The 26,304-nt window shown below is 47.6% G+C and overlaps 1 protein-coding gene across 2 annotated transcripts in view; it reads right to left on the bottom strand.

The window, feature by feature from the left end:
• Positions 1-26,304, bottom strand: part of PTPN3 (protein tyrosine phosphatase non-receptor type 3) — a 191,608-nt gene that overhangs the window by 102,630 nt on the left and 62,674 nt on the right. For both annotated transcript variants that reach the window (XM_060199033.1, XM_060199034.1), the window contains exon 2: positions 6,979-7,133. In XM_060199033.1, the coding sequence (XP_060055016.1) occupies positions 6,979-7,133 (155 nt within the window). The remainder of the gene's footprint in view (positions 1-6,978; positions 7,134-26,304) is intronic.

Here is a 26,304-nt window from a genome sequence, read left to right as displayed (position 1 = left end):
GTGAGTGTGTGTGATTGTGTGTGAGTGTGTGTATATGTATGTGAGTGTGTGTGTGAGTGTGTGTGATTGTGTGCATGTGTGTGATTATGTATATATGTGTGTGTGAGTATGTGTATGTGTGTGCATGTGTGTGAGTATGTGTGTGTGACTGTGTGTATATATGTAAGGGTATATGTGTGCGATTGTGTGTATATGTGTGTGAGAGAGTGTGTGATTGTGTGTATATGTGTGTGTGAGACTGTGTGTGATTGTGTGTATATGTGTGTGCGTGTGTGCATGTTCATATGGTATGTGAGTGTGTGTGTGGTGGGGGTCTTACAGTGTTCAGTCTGAGGCTGGGGAATGCGAGGCACACGCCCTTTCCCTAGACCCAGTCCCTCTCCTGCCCGGGGGCCCGGCCCCTGCTGTCTCCTGCTTACCAGGTTCCCTTCCCTCCCTAGGACTCTGAGCTGCAGAAAGGATGCCCTGGCCCACAGGTGTCCGTCTGGCAGATACTCACCTCGTGTGTCCCGGAGCTGCTATCCTGCCCCCTTGTTGGAGCCAGTGTGTCTGTGCTCTGTGACACTCAGAATCATAGCCTACTGGGTACCTAGCAGGAGTCAGCCGGATTCTACCTGGACCCGACTCGTGTCATCAACACCACCCCCTTGGCTGAGGAGCACAAAACCGCTCCCAGGGGCTCTATGTGCGGACTGTGCTGGCAGTCAGCGAACGGCTCCACTGTCTGTCCGCCACGGGTCTGTCTGATGCTAAAGCTCCCGTGTCCTCACGGCAATGTGTCTCTCTCCTCTGGAGCACATAGCTCCTCCATCTTGGTAGACACGTCTCACAAGAAGATGAAATACAACCTACTAAAGGGTAAACACTGGGGGGTCAGGCTGTGGTGCACCTGGTTAAGGAAAAGGGAAGCTTCCAATGGAGGGGACGCGATATGGAGCTCTGGTGGTGGGGACTGTGTGGGATCGTACCTCTCTTGTCCTGTGGTCTTGTTGACCGTTATTAAACCAATCAATAAGTAAAGAAGAAAAACCTTTCCCTCATCTGCACACCTGACTCTACTTGCCTCATTCGTTTCTCATATTTCTAACAGAATGATTTTGTGCAAACAATTCCCACAGGTAGAAAAGTAATAGAAAGTGGCGGGGAAAGAGGGTCAGGTGGTGGCCACACCTGGTTGGGCACACACAGCACAGTGCACAAGGGACCCAGGTTCAAGCCCCTGGTCCCCACCTGCAGGGGGAGAGCTTCAGGAGTGCTGAAGCAGGGCTGCAGGGGTCTCTCTGACTCTCTCCCCCCTCAGTTTCTGTCTTTATCCAATAATAAATAAATAAATAAATATTAGATCTAAAGTGTCAAACTGCTTCATCTCATAAAAAAAGTGGGAGGCCGGGCGGTGGCACATCGGGTTAAGCACAAGAACCCACAGAAGGATCCCAGTTCGAGCCCCTAGCTCCCCACCGGCAGGGGAGAAGCTTCACAAGTGGTGAAGCAGGGCTTCAGGTGTCTCTCTGTCTCTCTCCCTCTCTATACCCCCTCCTCTCACCCCCTTCTCTCAATTTCTCTCTGTCTTGTACAACAAAATAGAAAAATGGCCTCCAGGAGCAGTGTATTCATGATGCAGGCACCGAGCCCCAGCGATAACACTGGAGACAAAAACAAAAGGGGAAAAAAGGCAGAAAAATCCGAACTGTCACCACACATTTCAAACACAACGTGAGTCAGTTTTGACTAGGTTTCCGGAGATGTGACCGAGATGTTCAGGACTAAGAACAATGGTGCCGCCTAGCAGCCTGGTTCTGCTCTAAGGTGCTGTGTGACTGTGATGGTCACTGTGCTGTCCCTATTCCTGTTTACAGGACTCATCACTCCTCCTTGAAATACTTTTTTTAAAGATTTATTTACAAAATGGAAATATTGACAAGACCAGAGGATAAGAGGGGTACAATTCCCACCACCAGAACTCCATATCTAACCCTGTCCCTTTCCTATTCTTTATCCCTCTGGGAGCAAGGACCCAGGAATGTCAACCCTTCAGCTTCCTTACTCTAGTGAGACCTTTCCTAGCTCATTGGACTCCTTAATTCCAATTCAGGTGGCATACATCTTAACAAAACATCAACACCTAGATATAGACCAGGGCCCATGAGATAGGGCATATGTACACTTTGTTTACCTTAATTGCTACTAGGGCTGTCGCTGGGGCTCAGTGCAAATCCTCTGGTCCCAGTGGTCATTTTTTCCTCTCTTCCTTCCTTCTTTTTTTTTAATTTATAAAAAGGAAACACTGACAAGACCATAGGATAAGAGGGGTACGACTTCGCACAGTTCCCACCACCAGAACTCTGTATCCCATCCCCTCCCCTGACAGCTTTCCTATTCTCTATCCCTCTGGGAGTATGGACCCAGGGTCACTGTGGGATGCAGAAGGTGGAAGGTCTGGCTTCTGTCATTGCTTCCCCACTGAACCACATCAAATCGATGGGGTTTACAGTCAACAATATTTATACCCCTTTCCCATATTAGGGAGCGACTCTCTTCCCTGATGCAGCTTTCTGGTCCTTTTCTAGCCATGACATCATCTCCCCAGACAATAACTTGGATCCACCTGCATATCAGATTTCAGGCTCGGGGGGGGGGGGGGGAGAAAAAAAGAAAAAGAAAACTAGTCTAGCCACAGGCCCTTTGGAATAGCACTCAAATCTGCCTGCTAGCTCTCTACAGAATGGAGGGCCCCCAACTCTTCACCTGCACTATTCCAGCCTTTTAGGTTCATGATTAGTCAACAATCTGTTTGGCTTTGTATGTTAACTCTCTTTTCAGCCACCAGGTTCCAGATGGTAGCATGATGCCGACCAGACTTCCCTGGACAGACAACCCCACCAATGTGTCCTGGAGCTCTGCTTCCCCAGAGCCCTGCCCCACTAGGGAAAGAGAGAGACAGGCTGGGAGTGTGGATCCACCTGTCAACGCCCATGTTCAGTGGGGAAGCAATGACAGAAGCCAGACCTTCCACCTTCTGCATCCCACAGTGACCCTGGGTCCATGCTCCCAGAGGGATAAAGAATAGGAAAGCTATCAGGGGAGGGGACGGGATACGGAGTTCTGGTGGTGGGAACTGTGTGGAGTTGTACCCCTCTTATCCTGTGGTTTTGTCAGTGTTTCCTTTTTATAAATAAATAAATAAATATTTCCAGTTAAGTAAGTAGATGGACTCTGAGGCCTTTCCACACCTCTAGTCTGTCCTACCCCTTCCTCTCTCCCTCCCCCTCTCCCACCCCTGGTATTGTTATGATCACCTGTGAGCCCTGCGTCCCCACAGTCAATGGAACAGCAACACTGGAATCTGATGGGGTCAGCTCTGACCAACTCTATCTTTAGGCCTCACTCAGAGTAAAAGTGAGCCCCCTGGGGGTCTAACACACTGTCCCCTTGCTGCACCCCCAGGCTGCTGTTAGCATCACCTTTCTGTACTCCCGGTTGCTCAGTCGAACCCAGCACACTGCTTCTACACTGATTACAGCCAGGCTAATCAGGAGACGCCGCCCCAGGGCCTTTGCACGGCTGTGTCTCCCCCTTGGAATGTGCTTCCTCCAGACAACCGCTGGTTCCTTCTCTCTCTCACTTCCGGTAGGTCACCACTCAAGTGTCACCTGCTCAGTACTGTTTCCTGATCAACTTCTGCGGAATGCGAGTCCTGCCCCTTGTCTTGTCTGCCTGCCTCTCCCTAATTTAATCCCATTTTCTTTTCCTTCTAAGTAAATATCACCTGACACTGGTTTCTGATCCCTTTCCTGTCATTAGAATGTCTAAGAAGGCAGGGATTTTGCTGTTTTGCGTCACTGCGGTTCTCAGGGCAAAGCCTGACACAGATTAGGTGTCCAGGAAACTAGGTTTTGTTTTGTTGTTGTTGTTGTTCATTTGTTTTTTCATTTTATAAAACAGGACAGAGAGAAATTGAGAGGGGTGGGGGGACAGAGAGGGAGAAAGAGAGACACCTGCAGACCTGTTTCACCGCTCATGAAGACTCCCCCCACAGGTGGGGAGCAGGGGCTCAGACCTGGGCCCTTGTGAGGGTCCCTGCTCTTAGTACTGCGTGTGATTAACCAGGTGAGCCAACGCCCCTGCCACTGACTTTTGTTGACTAAAACATTCATGATCTTGTCAGGATAACTTCCTGGAGCTGACAAGAGACATTTTCACAGATACATGCGAAGCTGCCAGCTGACAGCATGTGTGACCTCTGCAGGACGTGGTCAGATCTTTTGCTTTGCAGAGGGAACATGCATATTCCAATCAAAGGTCCTAATGTCAGCGGTTCTTCACCGGCATGTGCGGCCTAATGGTTGGAATGCAGATTCTCGTCCCCCGCCAGTCACAAAGGGACCTGCTCACACGTCCAGGAAAGACAGAGACACCCCCCCCCCCAGTATCTCAGGTGGGTCTGATACTCTATTATACACACCCCGTGTCACTCAAAAGGGGGACCATGAGCCACTCAGGCTATTTGAAGCTTAACTGAGATAAACATGTAGTTCTTCTAAAAACATTTTAAAATATTCTTTCTTTTTTTACTTTTTTTAAAAAATCTTTATTTAACAGATAGAGACAGCCAGAAATCAAAAGAGAAGAGGGAGATAGAGAGGGAGAGAGACAGAGAGACACCTGCAGTACTGCCACACCACTTACAAGCTTTCCCCTCTGCAGGGGCTTGAACCTGGGTCCTTCTACATTGCAGCATATGCATTCAACCAGTGCCACCACCCAGCCCCAGAAAGAGCACTCTGCACATCAGCAAGATCAGAAGATGTGAACCACCAATCTTGTCAGCCCTTACTGCTAGCAAGGTGTGAACTCAGCACCAGACCTATGGTCCACATTTTATTCATGTATTTATTTATTACCAGAGCACTGCTCAGCTCTGGCTTATGGTGGTGTGTTGGTATCTTCTAATTCTGCTTTTAAAAACCCCCTCTGTTTCATTTGGTTTAAATCTCCCCCTGCTTAACACTGCATTCTATTTACATAACCACTGTATTCTATTTACATAACCACTGCCTTCTACTTACATAAATCACTTTCACATTTACATAAAGCACCACCTTCCCTCCAGGGCATTGGTGGTTTAGTGGTAGAATTCTCACCTGCTCCACCCCCTCTCCTTGTCACACCCTGATCCTCTCCTTGTCACACCCTGATTTTCACCAGTCACTTTTCTCTCCACCCTCTCTATGTCACATCCTGTTCACACCCTACTTGGGAAGTATATATAAAGACAACATTGTTCGTTTTAGTTTAGTTTGGTTTAGCTTAGCTTGGTATAGATTGCACTCCATCCTGCATGAATAAAGAGATACTGCGTACAGCTCAACCATGAGTCCCTGGTCGTCTGTCTCCCGTCAGTGAAGCTCAGCCCGGCAGTGGTGCAGGGGATAGAGCCTAGGATTTTGGAGCCCCAGGAATGAAGGTCTATTTGCATAACCACTGTTATCTCCCCTGCCCTATTTATTTCTTTATTATTGAACAGAGACAGAGAGAGATTGAGAGGGGAGGGGGTGGTAGAGAGGGAAAGACACAGAGATAAATCCAGCCCTGTTCCAACATTTGTGAAGCTTTCCCAGCGCAGGTGGGGACCGGGGGCTTGAACTTGGGTCCTTGTGTACTGTAGTGTGCACATTTAAGCAGACGCACGCTGCCTGGCCCCACAATTTAATCCTTTAGGTTCAGTGGCCACAGTGCTAATGCTTAGCCGTCCTATATGTCTCAGTGGCTCCAAAAGGCAGTCACAGAACATTTCCAACATGACAGAAAGTTCTTTTTTTCATTTTTATCTATAAAACAGAAATACTAGGGGCCGGGTGGTGGTGCACCTGGTTGAGAGCACATTTTATAAAACAGAAACACTGACAAGACCATAGGATAAGAGGGGCACTACTCCACACAGTTCCCACCACCAGATCTCCATATCCCATCCCCTCCTGATAGCTTTCCTATTCTTTAACCCTCTGGGAGTATGGTCCCAGGGTCACTGTGGGATGCAGAAGGTGGGAGTTCTGGCTTCTGTCATTGCTTCCCCACTGAACATGGATGTTGGCAGGTGGATCCATCCCCCAGTCTGCCTCTCTCTTTCCCTAGTGGGGCAGGGCTCTGGGGGAGGCAGAGCTGTCCTGGAGGATGTTTTTCTCCAAACTGGCTTCTAAAGAAACAGGGTCCCTGAGTAGCTCATTTCACGTTCCACTTCTGCCACTTGTAAGGACAACCATCAGCAGCCTTCAGAGAGAGAGAGCCCATCACTGGCACATCTAATGAGGACTTGCTCTGGGCTTGGGTGGCAGAAGGCACAGGGGAAAGGACACTGCCAGGAGCCCACAGTCACATGAGTGACATAGACTGATGACTGTTATTCATGCTAGGGCACTGTCAGCAGAGAGATAGCTCAGGGGGTCGACTACAACTGCAAAAAACAACACTTACCTCATTCAATTCACCTCACACACAAGGAGACAATACAGGAGCCAGACCTTCCACCTTCTGCTCCCCATAAAGAATGTGGGTCCAGACTCCCAGAGGGGTAAAGAATAGGGAAGCTTCCAGTGGAGGGGAGGGGACAGGGAACTCTGGTGGTGGGAACTGTATGCAATTGTACCCTATTACCTTAAGCTCTTATTAATTATTATTAAATCACTAATAAAAAAAGGAAAAAAAGAAAACAAGCTTTCAAAAATTATACTCAGTGTGACATATGAGTGATAAATAAATACTAGCATAAGACAAGAACAAAAACAAACAAACATAAACACAAGGAGACAGCTGCATGCAGACAACGTTGGAAAGGCCTTTCTAGGTCAATGTCAACACACAAGATCTCAGATTTTCATTTTAATTAAATCATTCTTTCCTCATTCTAGTAGACCAAGAGTTGAGAATTATTCCTTAGGGGCATTAATTCAGGGGAAGTAAAAAAAAGTTTGGAGAACTTACATTAACCTTAAAGCTCTGTACCAAGCCATCCAGACAGCGGATGCTGCAGAGGACCTCAGATCGCGTTTTCTCCCTGGGGACATCTGAGCTGCGGCTGTTACTCACCCTTCCACCCAATGCACGGAGCCGGGAGGTCATAACGACCACGGGGTGACCTGTAGAGGGAGAGAGAACTGTGAGCTCTGGGAAGTCATATCCTCTGAGGATGCGTCCCAGTTCACCCACCCTGTCTGCCCCGCCAGCTCTGACCCCCACAGCAACTCAGATAACGGAACCAAATCACAGATTGTGAGCTCCAACTTTTGGGAAGTTCGAATCAAAATCCAACGACTGTATGTTCAGACAGTCACCGCGGCTTAGCTGAGTCCTTTCACGAACATCTCATAAAAACTGCAGCAAAGGTGGGCGCGAGGAATCACATCATTGCAAGACTGGCCAGCTCCTCATGGGGCGCGAGCGCTGCCACACTGCGATCATCATCTCTGGCATTATGCTATTCCACTGCAGAACACTGTGCCCCAGGATGGTTCCGTAGCCCCCATGTCCACTCAGTCGATTCCAAATTATATTCCTCCATGAGGATCATTTCTGGAACCATCCGTTCCACCCCGGTTCCATGGCTGCCAGTTCTTAGCAACATCGCCCCGCCAGATATTCGTCAGGATGCGGCATCATCTAAGTTCATTTCCCACATCTATGCTCGACCAGACCTGCCAATATACGCGGATATCTTCGCCCACCCTGTCCAACGCTTGACGTCTCGTCACCCAATCTGGTCCCCTACACCTACACTGAACTTCTCTGTTCCAGACTCTTGGAAACAGAGTTGGCAGTCAGCTGAGGTAAAGAACAAACACTTCATCACAGACCCCTGCAAGCATCAACCCGGCTTTGACCTAGCACGTTATGATTGGGCCCTCCTCAATCGCTATCAAACAGGCCATAGCCAGTACGCCACTATGTTCCATCGCTGGGGAGCCAGAGACGACCCAAACTGCCCCTGCGGCTCCAGACAGACTATGACCCACATAGTCAACGACTGCCACCTCTCCAGATTCAAAGGACGTCTCGAAACTTGACATCAGGCTCAACCTGACGCTGTTGACTGACTACAGAAGAAAGGCAAACGCTAGAAGAAGAAGCTGAGTCCTGTTACCTCCCTGGTCTAAGCCCTCTACTGTGATCAGTTTTTGATTTCTTGCTTATTCTGTTCTATTATAATTTGACTCCTAAAGTTTCACAGAACATTATATATGTGTGTGTGAGATTTACAGTATGAAGAACGTTACTGACAAGTTACATCCAGCAAAAGTAAAATATTCTATTCATTAAAAAATACACTATTCATAGTATTCTCTAATTCCATTCCAGATGGTCCACTCCCCAATAAAGTCCCCAAACCTAGATATAGTCCAGGTCCCCTGAGATAGAGCATATGTTCACACATGCCCATAAACCAGGGAAAAATATATACTTGAAAGCAGAAGTACACGAGTCTGCAGGGAGTACCTCCCCCCCACCCCCGAACACCTCATCTGCACTATTCCAGCCTTTAGGTCCATGATTGTTCAACAGTTTGTTTGGCTTTGTATGTTAACTCTCTTTTCAGCCACCAGGTTCCAGATGCCAGCAGGATGCTGACCAGAATTCCTGGGACTGAGGACCCCATCAATGTGTCCTGGAGCTCCGCTTCCCCAGAGACCCACCCTACTAGGGAAAGAGAGAGGCAGACTGGGAGTATGGATCGACCAGTCAACCAGTGTCCCCATGTTCAGCGGGGAAGCAATTACAGAAGCCAGACCTTCCACCTTCTGCACCCCACAAGGACCCTGGGTCCATGCTCCCAGAGGGATAGAGAGTGGGAAAGCTAGAGGGGATAAGATACGGAGTTCTGGTGGTGGGAATTGTGTGGCACTGTACCCCTCCTATCCTACAGTTTTATTAATGTCTCCTTTATTAAATAATTAAAAAAAAGAAACACTATTCAAATTACAATGGCAAGTACACAGTTATCTATAATAAACAGACATACAAAGAACATGTCGAAATGGGTCAAAAAGAGAGGCACCAGTACCGAGTAGCGTGGTAGGAAATGGGAACTCGTGCTTCGGCTATCAGAGGAATGGGAGTTAAGGCCGCAAAGTTCGGTGCCACACACAGGCGAGAGCAGCTAGTGAGAAATCTGACACAGGAGGCAGCAGAGCAGGGGACTCCACAGAGCTCAGTGAGCATGCATGCAGGTGAACAGTTACCCTGGAGAGCTGTCTGGCAGGATGCTGCACTAACTTGAAGCCCTGTGCGTATCTTGTGACCACATTCCACTCTTCTGACAGATGTTCATTCACTGGGATTCATGTCCAGACTTTTTTGGGGGGGGATTTTTAAAATTTGTTATTTAATAATGGTCAACAAGACTGTAAGATAACAAGCACAATTCCACACAGTTCTTACCACCAGAGTTTTGTGTCCCCTCCCCTCTACTGGAAGCTTCCCTATTCTTTATCCCTCTGGGAGCATGGACCCAGGATGGGGAGCAGAAGGTGGGAGTTCTGGTTTCTGTCATTGTTTCTCCGCTGGACATGGGTGTTGGCAGGTGGATCCACACTCCCAGCCTGTGTCTGTCTTTCCCTAGTGGGGCAGGGCTCTGGGGAGGGGAGGCTCCAGGACACACGGGGGAGGGCGTCTGCCCAGGGAGGTCAGGATGGTGTCATGGCAGCACCTGCGACTTGGTGGCTGAAGAATATAAAGATATAAAGTGGGACAATTTGTTTAATGATAAGGAACCTAAAGGCAAGAGACTCTTAATAGCTCCAAATGGGAGAAGTCTCAGTGCACATCAGCAGAGTAGGTAAAGTGAGCTACCCTCGCACCACACCTGACAATTCAGCAAAGGAACGCCAGTCACACACAGTAACAAGGAACCCTCTAATTTTGTCAAGCAAAAGCAGTCAGACGCAATCAATCTCCTCACGTGCAGTTTAGAAATAGACACAACTGATCAAGCCAGTAGAGGACAGAAGAGCGATTATCTCTGGGCGTAATGACCAGGGCTGCCTGAATAATGACAGGAGGCCTCTGTGATGCTGACCATAGTCTAGTTCCTGATCTGGGAGATAACGACACTCAGAAAAAAGGAATCAAGATCTACACTTGTGATCTGTGTATAATTCTGCTCTTATAGTTCATAATCGATTTACTACAAAAATTATACATCCAAAGGAGAAATGAATGGGCAGTTTACAATACAACCGCTGTATATTCAGGTGAAAGGAGAGTGGTTTTAGTAGTGGAAACAACTGAGTGTCAGAGGAAGAGAATGGAAGGGAGGGGGCGCTGAGGTGTGGCGCACCTGGTTAAGCGCATGGTACCACGCTCAGGGACTCAGGTCTGAGCCCCTGGCCCCCACGTGCAGAAGGAAGACCTCACAAGTGGTGGAGCAGTGCTGCATCTCTCTCGCTCTCTTTCCTTCTCTATCCCCATTCCCTCTCCATTTCTCTCTGTCCTGTTGAATTAAATAAAGGTAAAAAAAATAAATTATATTTCAAAAATTAATTTAAAAAAAAGACTGGATAGGGCTGGGGTGGGGGCGGGCAGTAAAGCACTGGGTTAAGCTCACATATCACCACGCACAAGGATCCGGGTTCCAGGATCTGGAAGTAAGCCCCGGCTCCCCACCTGCAGGGGGAAAGCTTCATGAGTGGTGAAGCAGGGCTGCAGGTGTCTCTCTGTCTCTCTCCTGCTCTACCTCCCTCTCCTCTCAATGTCTCTCTGACCTGTCAAATAAAGATAAAGTAGAAAGGGAAAAAAAAGGTCACCAGGAGCTTTGGATTTGTAGTGCCAGCACTGAGCCCCAGCAATAACCCTGGAGGCAATAAAGAGAATGTTTAAAAAGGAAGGAAAAGAAAGCTTGGAGGGAAGGCAAAGGGCCTCGGAAATGCCTCTGTCTAGGGGCAGAAAAGGCGCCAATCTGATGAAGTCGGGCAGGAGAGCAGATGAAGACGGAGGGCATAAGAGTCATTTGCTTTTCAAAATTCACCCATGGGGTCGGGTGGTGGCGCACCTGGTTCAGTGCTCACATCACAGCGCACAAGGACCCGGGTTCAAGCCCCTGGCTCCCACATGCAGGGGGAAAGCTTTGTGGGTGATGAGGCAGAGCTTCAGGTGTCTCTCTGTCTCTCTCCCTCTCTGTCTCTCCCTTCCCTCTCAATTTCTGTCTCTATCCAATAATAAAAATAAATTAAAAATAGTTTTTAAAAATTCACCCACTGCACATCTGCTGTGATGAGCTGTGTCTGGGCAGATGCTACACCTTGTGGAAATCTCTTGCTGGTTCTCTTTACCTGAGTGGTTTCTCCTCAGGCCTTAGTGCCATGCCGGCACTGCCTCCTCAGGGAAGCCTTCCCCGGACGTCTAACCACTCAGGGTGCTATAGCACTGCCCTCCAGTGCTCACTGCAGTTTCACAACGACAACTTGATGGCATGATATTAGTTATCTACATTTCCTGCTAGAGGCTGAGCTTCATAATGGTTGTCACCCGGTCTGGCGTCACTCTCTGCATCTCCACAGCTGCTCTGGTTGACAGTAGTAAATACCTGAATGGACCCGCAGTGTTCACCACAGAAGACAGCACGAAGGCCCAAACACATGAGAAAAAGCTCCACGTCACTGACTGTCAGAGAAATGCAAATAAACACAACAGTGAGATGCCACTTCACTCCTGTGAGAATGTCATACATCAGAAAAGGTAACGGCAGCAAATGCTGGAGAGGGTGTGGGGTCAAAGGAACCCTCCAACACTGCTGGTGGGAATGTCAATGGGTCCAACCTCTGTGGAGAGCAGTCTGGAGACTATCAGAAGGCTAGAAATGGACCTGCCCTGTGACCCTGCAATTCCTCTCCTGGGGATAGATCCTAAGGAACCCAACACACCCATCCAAAAAGATCTGTGTGCACCTCTATTCATAGCAGCACAATGTGTAATAGCCAAAACCTGGAAGCAACCCAGGTGTTCAACAACAGCTGAGTGGCTGAGCAAGTTGTGGTCTAGATACACAATGGAATACTACTCAGCTACTGAAAATGGTGAATTCAGCATTTTCAGCCCATCTTGAATGGAGCTTGAAGGAATCATGTTAAGTGAGGTAAGTCAGAAACAGAAGGATGAATATGGGGTGATCTCACTCTCAGGCAGAAGTTGAAAAACAAGATCAGAAGGGCAAACACTAAGCAGAACTTGGACTGGAGTTGGTGTATTGCACTAAAGTAAAGGACTCTGGGTGGAGGGAGGGTTCAGGTCCTGGAACAGGATGGTGGAGGAGGACCCAGATGTGGGGGATAGAGTGTGATGTGGAAAACTGAGAAATGTGACCCAGGGACCAGTGACTGTATCTTACCATCAGCTGCAAACCATCAACCCCCCCCAATATAGGAAAGAAACGAAGCATCAAATTATAAACACACTCCAGTTTAATCATCTCGAGAGACCAAGGAGACTTGGCAGCACAGGCAGGACGAGGATGGAGTTCCTTCCCAGTGTGAGGAGGGTGATGGCCTGCCTGCAGCCCTGCTGAGCCTCCAAAGAGTATCAGAGGACCTGAGGAGCTCGTGCAGACGCAGACTTGGACTCAAGCAGCCGGGGTGAAGGCTGAGGGGGTCTGCATTTCTACACCCAGGGTATGCCAAGGATGCTGGCACAGAATCCACACTGTGTAGGACAAGGCCTCCACAGTGTTGGGCATTACGCCAGCCCCCCTGCTCCATCGATGACACTGTGGTCTATTTACATAATCATTGTTTGGCCTGAGACCCGCCCTGCCTGCAGGATATTGGTTAATCACACTGGTTAGAACCTTCACAACAGCTGCTATGGAAGCTTGCTACCTTCACGCTCTTTTCTCCACCCCCTTTCCTAGCCATTTCCTTTTCCGGTTTGCCACTTCTGGTTGCTAAGATATAAAAGGTGTTGTCTCTGATCAATAAAGGCATTGCATTGCGTTCCCGCTCTGCCACGAGTTCCTGGTCTCTCTCCCGTGTTGCTGAGTAAGCAGCAGCCCAGGCTGGCTCCAGTCGAGTTCTCTCCAGCCCAGAGAGCACGTGCCTGGGAAGAAACACTGCAATGCTAGCCCGGCACACAGAAGAGCAGGTGGAGAGATGGAGAGTTGAGAAGCAGTGCCAAGGAGGACACAGACTCAAGTCTCAGGGAATCTCAGAGGCTATGTTAGCTGCAGGAAGCTGCATCAACAGAGAGAAGAGGAACATTGGCCCCTTAGCACTGGCGGGCTCCCTTCTCTTCTGTAAACCAAGGGTGCTCGAATGTTAATTTTAAAATGTCCTGGGACCAGCAGTGGCAGGAAACTTAAGTCAGCCCCTTACAAAACTCCTCCTACCCCACCACCTTTACCTTGCCCTTTGCCATGGAAATGTCAGCTGCAGAAGGGATGCATTTCCTGAGTAATAGCAGAAGTTCTCCAAAGACAACAAATGTACTCCATGATGTTTTAACCACCTTGCATTGGAAATGTCAGTTTCGTTCCTCAGTACTTGTCTAAGAATTTCTGTGGGTTGGCATTCTCTTTTAAAAAGTCAACAGAACCTTTAGTGAGAGGTACACAGCGTGACCCAGGAAGTATTTTGCTTTTAAATCTGCCTTGTTCTGAGCTCTCACACACAGGACTTCGTATAACAGGTTTTGATGTCTAAGGTTGGAGGTCTCAGGCTCAATCCCTGGAACCACCATACACCAAAGTATAATCAAGAAAACAGTGAAGCTAAGATAGACACAGACAGGGGCTTGAGTACAAATGCCACAATGCACGAAGATGCAGGGGAAAGCTTTGCCAGTGGTGAGGCAGGGATGCAGGTGTCTCTGTCTCTCTCCCTCTCTCTTCTTGACATCTGTCTCCTTCCTATAAATAAATAGACCCCACTCTGAAGATACCACCTGATTCACAGACTCCAAGGACAGAATTTTTTTACTGCCTGTCTGCCTTTCCTGCTTCTCTACAGAAAAGCAGAATTCCAGAGGCTGACCTTCCTCATGCAGCATTTCATGCCCTGCCATTTCTCCCCCTAGTCACCTGCTTTGGACAGAGACTTCTATCGGACTTGCTGGTATACCCTTTGGACACTTTAGACAATTTTACAGCAGCTTCCTCCCCTTCACGTTGCTGGTTTTTCATAGACTGACCCTGAGTAGTTCATAGACTTTACAGACTGTTGCCCTGGGCATTAGATAAAAGGAAAGGGGGAGATGCTGGGAAATTGTGCAGATGCAGTCACATCTGCCATGTTGTCCCCTCAGGCTACTGCTAGTTCCCGCGAGAGTTGGGACATTCTCAGCGTGTCTGTTCAGCCATGTTGTGCCCTCAGGGCATTGTCTATATCCCCAGGATATTTGGAGTGCTTTGGTTAATCCTCCCCCCTCCCATTCTCACGAGAGTTATTATCCTATCCTGGAGTGCTATGGTTACTCCTCCCCCTTCCCATTCTCATGAAAGCTGCTCCTATAAAAGCCCTTCTTCTTCCACACCTTGCTCTCTTGCCAGCGCTCCACTTTGGTGTTCAGACGCAGGAAAGGTTACTGTGTGAGGTGGCCATTTTCGCTACCTCCAAGTGGCCCAACCTGTTTCTCTAGCACCCAACTCTGAGGTGCCAGCGCAAATAAAGATTTGTGTTCCCTCTTCACTCCAGACTTCCTCTCTCTCTTCTCTGCGGCGCAGAACGACAAAGACTGGGTCAAAATACTCTGCTGCTCAAGGAAGATGGGTCCTGAAATGAATGCAGCCTAGAATGTTCCCAGCTGTGAGCACGGAATGTGAACTCAGGCTGACAGGGATTCAGAGGTCACACAGGCTCCTGTGCTGAATGTGAACAGACATGGTCAGATCAATGGGGTTTATAGTTAACAGTATTTATACACTTTTCCCATATTTGGGAGACATTCTTTGCCCTGATCCAGCTTTCTAGTCCTTTTTACAACTATGACACCATCTCCCCAGACAATATTAGACCACCTGCAAGTTAGGTGTCAGGCTTAGGAAAAAATTAGTAGTCATGGGCCCCTTGGAATATACCTAAATTAGACTTTCTAGCTTTTTCTGAAAAGGAGACCCTCAAATCTCATCTGCTATAATCTTACATTTAAGTTCATGACTATTAAACAACTTGCTCTGCTTTATATCTTAATACTTTTCAGCCACCAAACTGCAGATGCTACCAGGACGCCAACCTGACTTCCCTGGGCAGACGACCTCACCCATGTGTCCTGGAAACCTCCCCTCCCCAGAGTCCTGCCCCACTAGGGAAAGACAGAAATAGGCTGGGAGGATGGATCCACCTGCCAATGTTCATATATAGCAGAGAAGCAATTACAGAAGCCAGACCTTCCACCTTCTGCACCCCATAATGATCCTGGGTCCATGCTCCCAGAGGGATAGAGAATAGGGAAACCTCCAATGGAGGGGACAGGATACTGAGTTCTGGTGGTGGGAATTGTGTGAAATTGTACCCCTCTTATCCTATAGTCTTGTTGATCATTATTAAATCAATAAAATCAATCAACCAATATAAATAATAAAAAGGAGATATATATACACACACACACACATGATGTGTGTGTGTGTGTGTGTGTGTGTGTGTGTGTGTGTGTGTGTGTGTGCACGTGTGTTATCTGTCTCTGTACCTCTGCCTGAACAGAGGTAGAGGGAGCTCTGGCTTTTATATCCACCTCCCAGTCCCCACCCCCCATGCTCTGACTCTGAATTAAAAAGAGTGGCCAGGAGAGGTAAGACTTCAAATGTGCCTATGGGAAGCCCCAGTTTTGCCTAAATAAATAAACACTGAAGCGCCTGCCCATCCCAGCTCTATACCATGACCCAGCACCCTGGACATGGTACAGGATGCCACTCCTTGAGGAGGCCCTGAAGGAAGCACTGGGCAGCTGACACCCAGAGGAGAAGGTCTTATATTTTTTTAAATTTTTATTTATAAAATGGAAACACTGATAAAACCATAGGATATGAGGAGTACAACTCCACACAATTCCCACCACCAGAACTCCGTATCCCATCCCCTCCCCTGACAGCTTTCCTATTCTTTATCCCTCTGGGAGCATGGACCCAGGGTCACTGTGGGATGCAGAAGGTGGAAGGTCTGGCTTCTGCAATTGCTTCCCTGCTGAACATGGGTGCTGACAGGTGGATCCATACTCCCAGCCTGTCTCTCTCTTTCCCTAGTGGGGAAGGGCTCTGGGGAAGCAGAGCTCCAGGACACATGGTGGGGTTGTCTGCCCAGGGAAGCCTGGTCGGCATCATGGTGGCATCTGGAACCTGGTGGCTGAAAAAGAGTTAAGATATAAAGCAGAGCAGCAAATTGTTGAATAATCATGAACCGAAAGGCCGGAATATTGCAGGTGAAGATTTGGGGTCCCCATTTTGGAAAAAGTTAGTAGGCCTATTTCAGGCATATTCCAAGGGGCTGTGACTTTCCTTGTTTTTGCCTGAGCCTGACATCCCTTCCAATAGGGAGTGTCAGGTGTGTCTTGGCGAGTCACATTTTGACTGAAAGCCCCGAGGACTCGGAGCCATTCAATAAGGGGCACGGAAGGGAGAAGGGGTCAAGCAGTCTGCACAACAGCCAGCAGAGACCAACCATCCTCTGAGGTGGGGAGGGACATGACTTCTTACTGGAGTCTCCAGGTGAAAGTCACACGGGCTGCCGTGCCAGCTGTGGGCCCTGACTGTCAAGCTGTTCCTCGCCTGAGGGGACCCCGAGGAGTTGACACCAACAGGGGCACTGGGGAGTGGATTTGTTTAACTGTGACTAACGGTACCATCCAGCAGTGTAACCGTGCAGCCGGCAGGCCAAGTACACCAGCAGGGGTGTGCTTTCTGAGTGACAGCAAAAGTCATGGAGGAACGAACATGTCCCATAATGCTTTGAGCACATTCCACTGGAAACGTCAATTTTATTGCTTAGTGCTTGTCTGAGAATTTCAGGTGGGTTCTGATGCTCTGTATATATTTACTTATTTAATCTCAAATAAGTTACTTAATTTATGATATGTATCCAAAGTAGAAACGAGTGGGCAGCTCTAAAATCCAGCCAGTGTATAATCAGGTAAAAGAAAAGTGATCTTTTTTTCTTTCTTGTGGAATTAATGGTTTACAATCAGCAATAAATACAATAGTTTGTACATGCATAGCATTTCCCAGTTTTCCACATAACAATTCAACCCCCACTAGGTCCTCTGCCATCATGTTCCAGGACCTCCCCCCCCCCCCCCCGCCACCCCAGAGTCTTTTACTTTGGTGCAATACACCAAACTCAGTCCAAATTCTGCTGAGTGTTTTCTCTTCTGCTCTTGTTTTTCAACTTCTGCCTGAGAGTGAGATCATCCCATATTCATCCTTCTGTTTCTGACTTACCTCACTTAACATGATTTCTTCAAGCTCCATTCAAGGTGGGCTGAAAATGGTGAAATCACCATTTTTTACAGCTGAGTAGTATTCCATTGTGTATCTAGACCACAACTTGCTCAGCCACTCAGCTGTTGTTGGACACCTGGGTTGCTTCCAGGTTTTGGCTATTACCAATTGTGCTGCTAAGAACATATGTGCACACAGATCTTTTTGGATGGGTGTGTTGGGTTCCTTAGGATCTATCCCCAGGAGAGGCATTGCAGGGTCACAAGGCAGGTCCACTTCTAGCCTTCTGAGAGTCTCCAGACTGCTCTCCACAGGAGCTGGACCCACTGACATGCCCACCAGCAGTGCAGGAGGAAAAGGAAAGTGATCTTTTTAGTGAAAACAAGTGTGAGAGAGAGGCTGCAAAAGTCCCGGAGGAGGGGGCTGGTGTCCAGGCACTCAGCAACTCAAAAGGGATGGAATGTCTCCTCCTGATACCTTCTGCTGCCTAAGGGCTTCGAGCAGTGTGCAAGTAGGTATTCACCACAAATCATCAGGACTGTCGCTAACTCGAGCTTTGCTGAGTTATCCCAGTGCAGAATAACCACAGGACTAAGCCACATGGTGTCTTCAGACACTCTTGAAATGGTATCTTGAACAATCCAGAAAGGATAAGGAAGTTGACTAACTGCCCTGTTTCCTGCACCAAGTAATCGGGGAACTTGGGGCTTCTATGGCTTCCTTTATAAGCCTCTCAGTTCTAGATGAAGTCCCAAGCCAGCCTCGAAGTCCACGCAGGCCTCAGTACCCACAGATGTCTCCAGCTGCAGTTTGTGGATTTTATCATGTGGAAGCCAAGCACACGCCTTTTTAAAAAACCAATTGAGGGGGAAAAAATTGTATGTCTCAAACTTTTTAAAGCACAGACTGAGTCCTTTTAATACATAGGCTGAGTCTTTAATATGCGTGCTCTCTCAAAAGCCTAGACCAGGGAGAACAGAAGCAACCGGTGGCACAGCTATATACAAATAATGTCAAAGGACATAAATTATGGTGATGTTGGTTATTATACAGCAAATCCTAACAATGGGATTTTTTAAAGTTAACCCAATTACCAAACAATATGATTATAGCAATAACTATCTATTGTCTTCTTAAACCCTAAGACAGCAGGAACCTCCTACTTCCTCTATAGAGCCTGTATTTCCCCCAGTCCTGGAACCTTAGGTGGGGCCCACTTTCCTGCATGCTTCTCTCAATTCATACCACATGATATTGCATCCACTGATCCCAACCTAATCAACACAAGGAGTGCCACCCCAGCATGCTTCGCTTCAGACTGTGTCCAGAGACTTCAGGTGTGGAATGACAACCCTTCACCCTCATTACTCAGGTGAGACCTTTCCTTTCATAGCATTCTCTAATTCCATTCCAGGTGGTTCACTTCCTAACAAAGTCCCAAAACCTAGATATAGACCAGGTCCCCTGAGATAGAGCATATGTTCACATGTATCCATAAACTAGGGCAAAATATATACCTGAAAGCAGAAGTACACAATAGTCTGCAGTGAGTACCCCCCTAACACTTCATCTGCACTATTCCAGCCTTTAGGTCCATGATTGTTCAACAATTTGTTTGGCTTTGTATGTTAACTCTCTTTTCAGCCACCAGGTTCCAGATGCCAGCAGGATGCCGACCAGACTTCCCTGGACAGGCAACCCCACCAATGTGTCCTGGAGCTCCGCTTCCCCAGAGCCCTGCACCACTAGGGAAAGAGAGAGACAGGCTGGGAGTATGGACCGACCAGTCAATGCTCATGTTCAGCAGGGAAGCAATTACAGAAGTCAGATCTTCCACTTTCTGCATCCCATAATGACCCTGGGTCCATACTCCCAGAGGGATAGAGAATAGGAAAGCTATCAGGGGAGGGGATGGGATACAGAGTTCTGGTGGTGGGAACTGTGTGGAGTTGTACACCTCCTATGGTTTTGTTAATGTCTCCTTTTTAAAAATAAATAAATAAATAAAATAAAATTTAGAAAACCAGTTGATGATTCCACTCACAAACAGAAGCTGAGAAAGAAGAACAGAAAGGGAAACTCAAAGCAGGATCTGACTGAGTTTGGAGTAGGGCACCAAAGTAAAAATCTCTGGGTGGAGGGTGCGGGTGGATGTTCAGCTTCACTGGGGGGGTGGGGAGGGAGGAGGATGGGAGGGAACACAGTCTTTTGGTGGTGGGAATGGTGTTTATGTACACTCCTATTAACTTGTAGTCATATCAATCACTAACTAATTAAGAAGGGGAAATTGATTGAATGTCTCAAACTTTTTAATGCACAGACTATATACACTCAGTTTTTGAAATGTTGACTCTCCTAAAAGCTTAGACCAGGAGAGCAGAAGCAACTGGTAGTGTGATTTTATAAGATACACACATACCCACATATAAAACATCAAAGGATAAATTATGGTGAGGTTGTGTATGATACAGCAAATCCTAACAATGGGATTTTTCAAAGTTAACCCAATTTCCAAACAATGTGATTATAACAATAATGATCTGTTGTCTTCTTAAACCCTCAGACAGCAGTAGCCTCCCACTTCCTCTATAGAGCCTATATTTCCCCCAGTCCTGGAACCTCTAGGGTGGGGCCCACTTTCCTGCATGCTTCTCTCTATTCATACTAAATGATGCTGCATCCGCTGATCCCGACCTAATCAATGCAACCAGTTCCACCTCAGCATGCTTCACTTCAGACTGTGTCCAGAGACGTCAGGCTTGGAATGTCAACCTTTCAGCCTCATTACTCAGGTGAGACCTTTCCTTTCTCATAGGACTCCTTAATTCCATTTCCGGTGGTCCACTTCCTAACGAAACATCAAAACTTAGATATAGACCAGGTCCCATGAGACAGAGCGTATGTTCACATGTATCCATAAACTAGGGCAAAATATATACCTGAAAGCAAAAGTACACACTAGTCTTCAGTGAGTCAGTACATGCAGCAAGCAAGTAGAAAGACCTAAAAAGACACCTTAAAGTACCTAATGAAACAGTTTCTACTTAGACTTAGATACCCTCCTCACCTACTTCCTATTACACTCCCCTCACTCACTCCAAAGCTAACCTTAGCAAATTAAGTTCTGCAAAAGCTGAATAAGGGCAAGAGACTGGCATACTTTAACGATGACTCTTTAGTCACTATCAGGCCACCCCATCAGCTGGGGCCCTAGTCGGGGAGTCCTGAGATTCCCACACAGACATGATGGGCCTAGACCTTGAATAGATGCCTCTGTCCATTATCACTGGTCTCCATCAGGAACAACATAATGGACCCCTTTGGGGTCCCCATAAGACCTTTCCCTCAATGTGGATCAACAATGGTAGAGAATGTTCCATCCTCCAAAGGGGGGTTGGATAATACACTCTATGCTACACCTGAGGAAGATGGGTCCTGAAATTGATGCAACTCAGAATGTTCCTACTGATGACCACAGAATGTGAGCTCAGACCTACAGGGATGCAGAGGTCACACAGGCTCCTGTGCTGAATATGGGCCCCAGACCAAATGGATGAGCCAACAGTATTTACACCCCTTTCCCATATTAGGGAGCCACTCTCTTCCCTGATCCAGCTTTCTGGCCCTTTCCCAGCCATGACAGAAGCAGGAGTCCGTGGCCACACCCCGGGCAAAGGGAGGCCAGAGCCCTGTGCTCAATCAGTGCTAGGCAGTAAGTGTCTTTCGACCACCCCAGGGGGAGACAGTGCTTTATTCCCTAAGGGTCTCGGCACTGCTGTGAGGGAAGCCTGACCTTTCTTTCACTGGTCATTAGACACAGGCAGAAAGAAGGGGAACAGCAGATCCCCTACCTGAGAGAAAATCAAGCAAGACCCAGATCGATACTTATAGTAGATTACTTTAATGTTTTTATTGTTGGATAGAGACAAAGAGAAATTGAGAGGGAGAGAGACAGAGAGACACCTGCAGCCTTGCTCCACCACTAGGGAAGCTTCCCCCCTGCAGGTGGGGACCAGGGGCTTGAACCTGGGATCTTTGGCACTGTAATGTGTGCGCTTAGCCTGGTGCACCACTGCCTGGTAATGTTTTAAAGCTGTTTCACACCTTCATATTTAAATATAAGGAACTCAGATCTCTAACTTAAAATGGAAGTAAAAGAGAAAAGAGAGAAGCAGTGACCGATAAACTCAATCTGTGAGCACAGCACAGCAATGTGGTGATCAGGCAGCAGGCAGTGAGTGGGCGGCGGGACAGCTGGTGACCGTGGAGCTGACCTGGCCGATGCTACCACCTAGTGGTCACTGAACGGGGCACTGCACCTCCACCCTCCACCCTGCAACTTCCTTCCTTCGGAAACTCAGAAAACTGCTCCCTTCTGGCTGCATTTCACTCAGTCACATTCACTAAAGCAGTTGGGCTCAGGAAAAATTAGTAAAGTCCTGGGCCCCTTGGAATATACCTAAAATAACTTCCTAGATTTTTTCCATCACGGAGACCCCAAATCTCACCTGCTCTATTCTTGCCTTGAGGTTCCTGATTATTAAACAATTTGTCCCGCTTTCTATCTCACTGCTTTTCAGCCACCAAGTTGCAGGTGCTACCATGACACCATCCTGACTCCCCTGGGCAGACACCCTCACCCATGTGTCCTGGAGCCTCCCCTCCCCAGAGCCCTGCCCCACTAGAGAAAGACAGAGACAGGCTGGGGGTGTGGATCCACCTGCCAACACCCATGTCCAGTGGAGAAGCAATGACAGAAGCCAGAACTCCCACCTTCTGCCCACCATTAAGATCCTGGGTCCATGCTCCCAGGGGTGAATATAGAAGCTTCCAATGGAGGGAGTGGATACAGAACTCTGGTGGTGGGAGCTGTGTGGAGTTGTGCCCCTCTTATCCCACAATCTTGTTAATCATGATTAAGTCAATAAAAAAATAGCAAAACCTCAACACATCTCTGTTGCTAAATCACCTTTTTCTTAATGACCCCAGTGAATATCCCCCCCCTACCCTGCCCAGGATTAGCTGGGGGAGAAGGGGTCTTGGGCACAGAGAAGTGACAGTCACCACAATCAGCTACACTAGACAGATGACTCCTCACATTAAACGTGCTACTGGACACACGTACTTCATGCATGTTAGGTGCAAGCCTTGTTGTTTAACCGCTAATGCCAGCACTGCCCTCTCTTCCTCTTCCTGTGAACGCCTGCAGGACTGGGGCATATTCTGGATTATCCACATCTATGGGCGGGATGGGGTGACATGATCTGATCTGCCTCAGAAGCTCCGTGGTGCAGAAGCAGGAGTCCGTGGCCACACCCCGAGCACCAGGAGGCCGAGCCCTGTGCTCAGTCTTCCTACCACCCCGGGGGATCCTTGACTATCTGGACCCCAGTCATGGGGTGGAGAGGACACATGGGCCCCAGCAGACACTAGCATCACTTATAGAAAAACAGAACGGGAGAACCAAAACCACACATCTCCACTGTTGCCTGGACCTCATAGATTACAATTTCTCCCTTTTTAAAATTATTTCTATTTTGTTCTAAGGTCAGACCAAAGAGTTTCTTCAACTACTCTGAAATAACTGAATTTTTAATTTTTTTAGATTAAAAAAACAAACTAGAGCACTGCTTGGCTCTGGTTTATGGTGGTGCAGGGGATTAAACCTGGGATTTCAAAGCCTCGGGTTTGAAACTCTCTTGTCTAGGTATCATGTCACTTCCCCAGTGTAATCTTTATCATCTAAAGATAAAATTCACTAAAATACAGACCACTCCCCTTCCATTAAGGAATCCAGTATTATCATCTCTTTCTGACTTTTTGGCTCTTTTGGTCACCTGGAGTGCTGAATTGCCGGTGATAAGAAGAAGCAAACAAAAGACAACCCACATCTAGAAGGGGATTTGTTTTAATCCAGCACTGGGTTACCTTTAATGCCTTAATGCTTTGCAAGTAAACATTAAAAGTGGCATCTTTTCTTCTTAACTCAGACAAAATGTTAGAGCTCTTAGGGCCATGGGGGGCAGTGGGAGGGGGGTCTTACAAAAATACCCATTTGGAGGCACCGCCCAGAGTTTCTATGCCTACGGACCCAGCAAATCCCATTCTAAAGCCTCATTTTCTCCAAACGTATAGAAATTTGCAACAGAAACAGAACTCTGTGTACCCCAGCTGGGCTGGATTCAACTTTATACCTTTTACTGGTGTTTTTTTCTTTGGCGGACAAACACACACATACTCCAGATTCTTCCCCCAGAACACTTGAGAATAAGTTGTAGTAGCTCCTTTCCCTCCAAATACCTTAGCAAGTCATCTGTCAAGAACAAGGGTGTTTCAGAACCACGGCACAATCACCGCACGAGGAACCCGAACATGGGCCAAGCACCCAGTGAAAACTCTGTCGACATTCTCATTTGAAAAGTTGTTCTGCTGATGTCCTCTGTTTTATTACGTGGGGCACGGGGGGAAGGGGGGAGGAATCAAACCCAGAGCCTCATATACATAAAGCAAGTCCTTTATTTCTCTCAACTTGACTTAGGGTGCAAACCAGGCCCTGGCCTGGCACTCTGGGGACTCCAGCGCAAGGCATCTGAACTCCAGAGTGGACACTCGCAGTCAGATGACCTCAGAGCTCCCTTTGGGTTGTGATCCTCCACATCTACAGTGAAAAACTGGGTCAGTGTTTTGGTCTTTATTCCAACTCTAGGGGCCGGACTGGTGGTGCAGCAAGCTAAGTACACACAGAACTAAACACAAGGATCTGGGTTTGAGCCCCGGCTCCCCACCTGCAGGGGCCAGGCTTCACAAGCGGTGAAGCAGGGCTGCAGGTATCTCTCTGTCTCTCTCCCCCTCTATCTCCCTTCCCCTCTCAACTTCTCTCTGTCTTGTCCAATAAAATGAAAAACCGGACAGCAGCAGGAGCAGTGGATTCATAATGCTGGCATCGAGCCCCACTGATAACCCTGGAGGGAAACAAAACAAAAACAACCAACCAAGTCTACTCCAAGAATCTAAAAGGGTTTCTGTAGCTTCAGAGACATTTCACCCTTCAGTACGGGGAAGCCCTTCTTAAAACAATGGGGGAGCAGATGCCCCAAGCTCCATATCAGCACTGGGCTTAGCTCTGCTGTCATGACCAGAGCAAGCGACATGACAACAGCTCAGAAAGGATTCTGCTTCTTGACGTCACGTAACCGGGTGTCTCGGCTGGCTCAGTCACATTCACATCTTCCACAGGTAGTTCTGAACAACTCACAAAATGCACATCACCAGGAAAGAGTACAGCTCCTTCTGCTATGGACTCGCTCAGAAGCGGGCATGAGTCAGCCACCATCGCCACACAGGGAGAAAGAGAAGGGAGGGAGGGAGGCATGCCTGGTCTCATGTGATGGAGCTTTGTGAACCGACAAAGTGAAGCTCTCCCGACTCATTAGAAGACCAGGATTCTAGTTTCCATTTCCGACCTTCCTCTACGTCTCAGAAAACAGCCTCATACACAGTCTTCCACTTGACTAGTTTTAAATTACATGCAGCGATGAACAAAATTACCATACAATTCATACAGAAAATTCATTTTCCCTCATGACTATGTTATTCATAAGTTTACCAACACAACCTCCTGCCATTTTCTCTGCTTCCTTGACCTTATTTAATTACCGAAGACTGACACTGCCTAACATAAATACATTGACTTATTTTAAAATCCAGCTTATAATGTAAACATGTTCATGCTATTTACTCACTTAGTGGAAAATTATTTATTGAGGGATTTCCCTATTACTAATTCAACACTGAAAACTGATGATTTGATCTGTACACACAATTACATGGGGCCAGGCAGTGGTACACCTGTTTAAGCGCTCACGTCACACAGCACAAGGAACTAGCTTCAATCTCCTGGTCCCCACCTGCAGGGAGGAAGTTTCACGAGTGGTGAAGCAGGGCTGCAGGTGTCTCTCTGTTCATATTTCCCCTTCCCCTTCTCAGCTTCTCTGTCTCTATGCAAAAAATCAAAATAGTTTTTAAAAAAGAATTAAATTACTTTTTTTTTGGCCTCCAGGGCTATTGCTGGGGCTCAGTGCCTGCACTACAAATACACTGTTCCTGAAGGCCATCTTTTTTCCCATTGTTGTTGTTGTTATTGTTGTCGTTGCTGGTGATGTTGTTATTTTTGGACGAGACACAGAGAAATTGAGAGAGGAGGAGGGAAGACAGAGACAGGGAGAGAAAGACAGTCACCTCCTTCAACGATTGTGAAACCAGCCCCCTGCAGGTGGGGAGCCGGGGCTCAAACTGGGATCCTTGCGCTTCCTGCCATGTGTGCTTAACCTGGGGCGCTACTGTCTGGCCCCCAAATCACTTCTTTAAGCTTTAAAGTCCATTAATGAATCCAGTAATCCCAGCTGACACTGGAAGCACTGCTGCAACTGATTTTGAACTCAGCTAGGCATACATCAACATATTTAATCTCATTCATAAGCATTTCTGTAAATCAGTTATGAAAGTTTCAAATTCTCAGGTGACACCTTCTTCAGCACACAGTAGGGAATGCTGGCCAGTCGTTTCCATAACCACCTGACAGTCAGATCATCTCGCGGCCACTAATCCTAATATTCTGGGAGTACACCCCTAGGGTCAGCTCACTTGTTCCACAGCTTCTGTTAACATTCAGGAAGCTCTTTGCAGCTGCAGCCCCCAGGAAGCAAGGCGGAATGCACTGCAGGATTCCTGGTAGCCAAACAGAGACCCACAATTAGCACTCCTGCTCTCAGAGAACTTCAAAATGTCAACCAGCTTATTACAGAGTTGTTGTTTATTTATAGGCTGGACACTGTGGCACTCACAAAACTAACAAGATAAAAAAAAGCTACACTGGGTCCTGAGAGGCTGACAAGAAGTCG

This window comes from Erinaceus europaeus, chromosome 10 (assembly GCF_950295315.1).
Source record: "Erinaceus europaeus chromosome 10, mEriEur2.1, whole genome shotgun sequence".
Classification (NCBI taxonomy): Eukaryota; Metazoa; Chordata; class Mammalia; order Eulipotyphla; family Erinaceidae; genus Erinaceus; species Erinaceus europaeus.
Note: the sequence above shows the minus strand (reverse complement) of the source record. Positions and strands in the feature narration are given on the sequence as shown.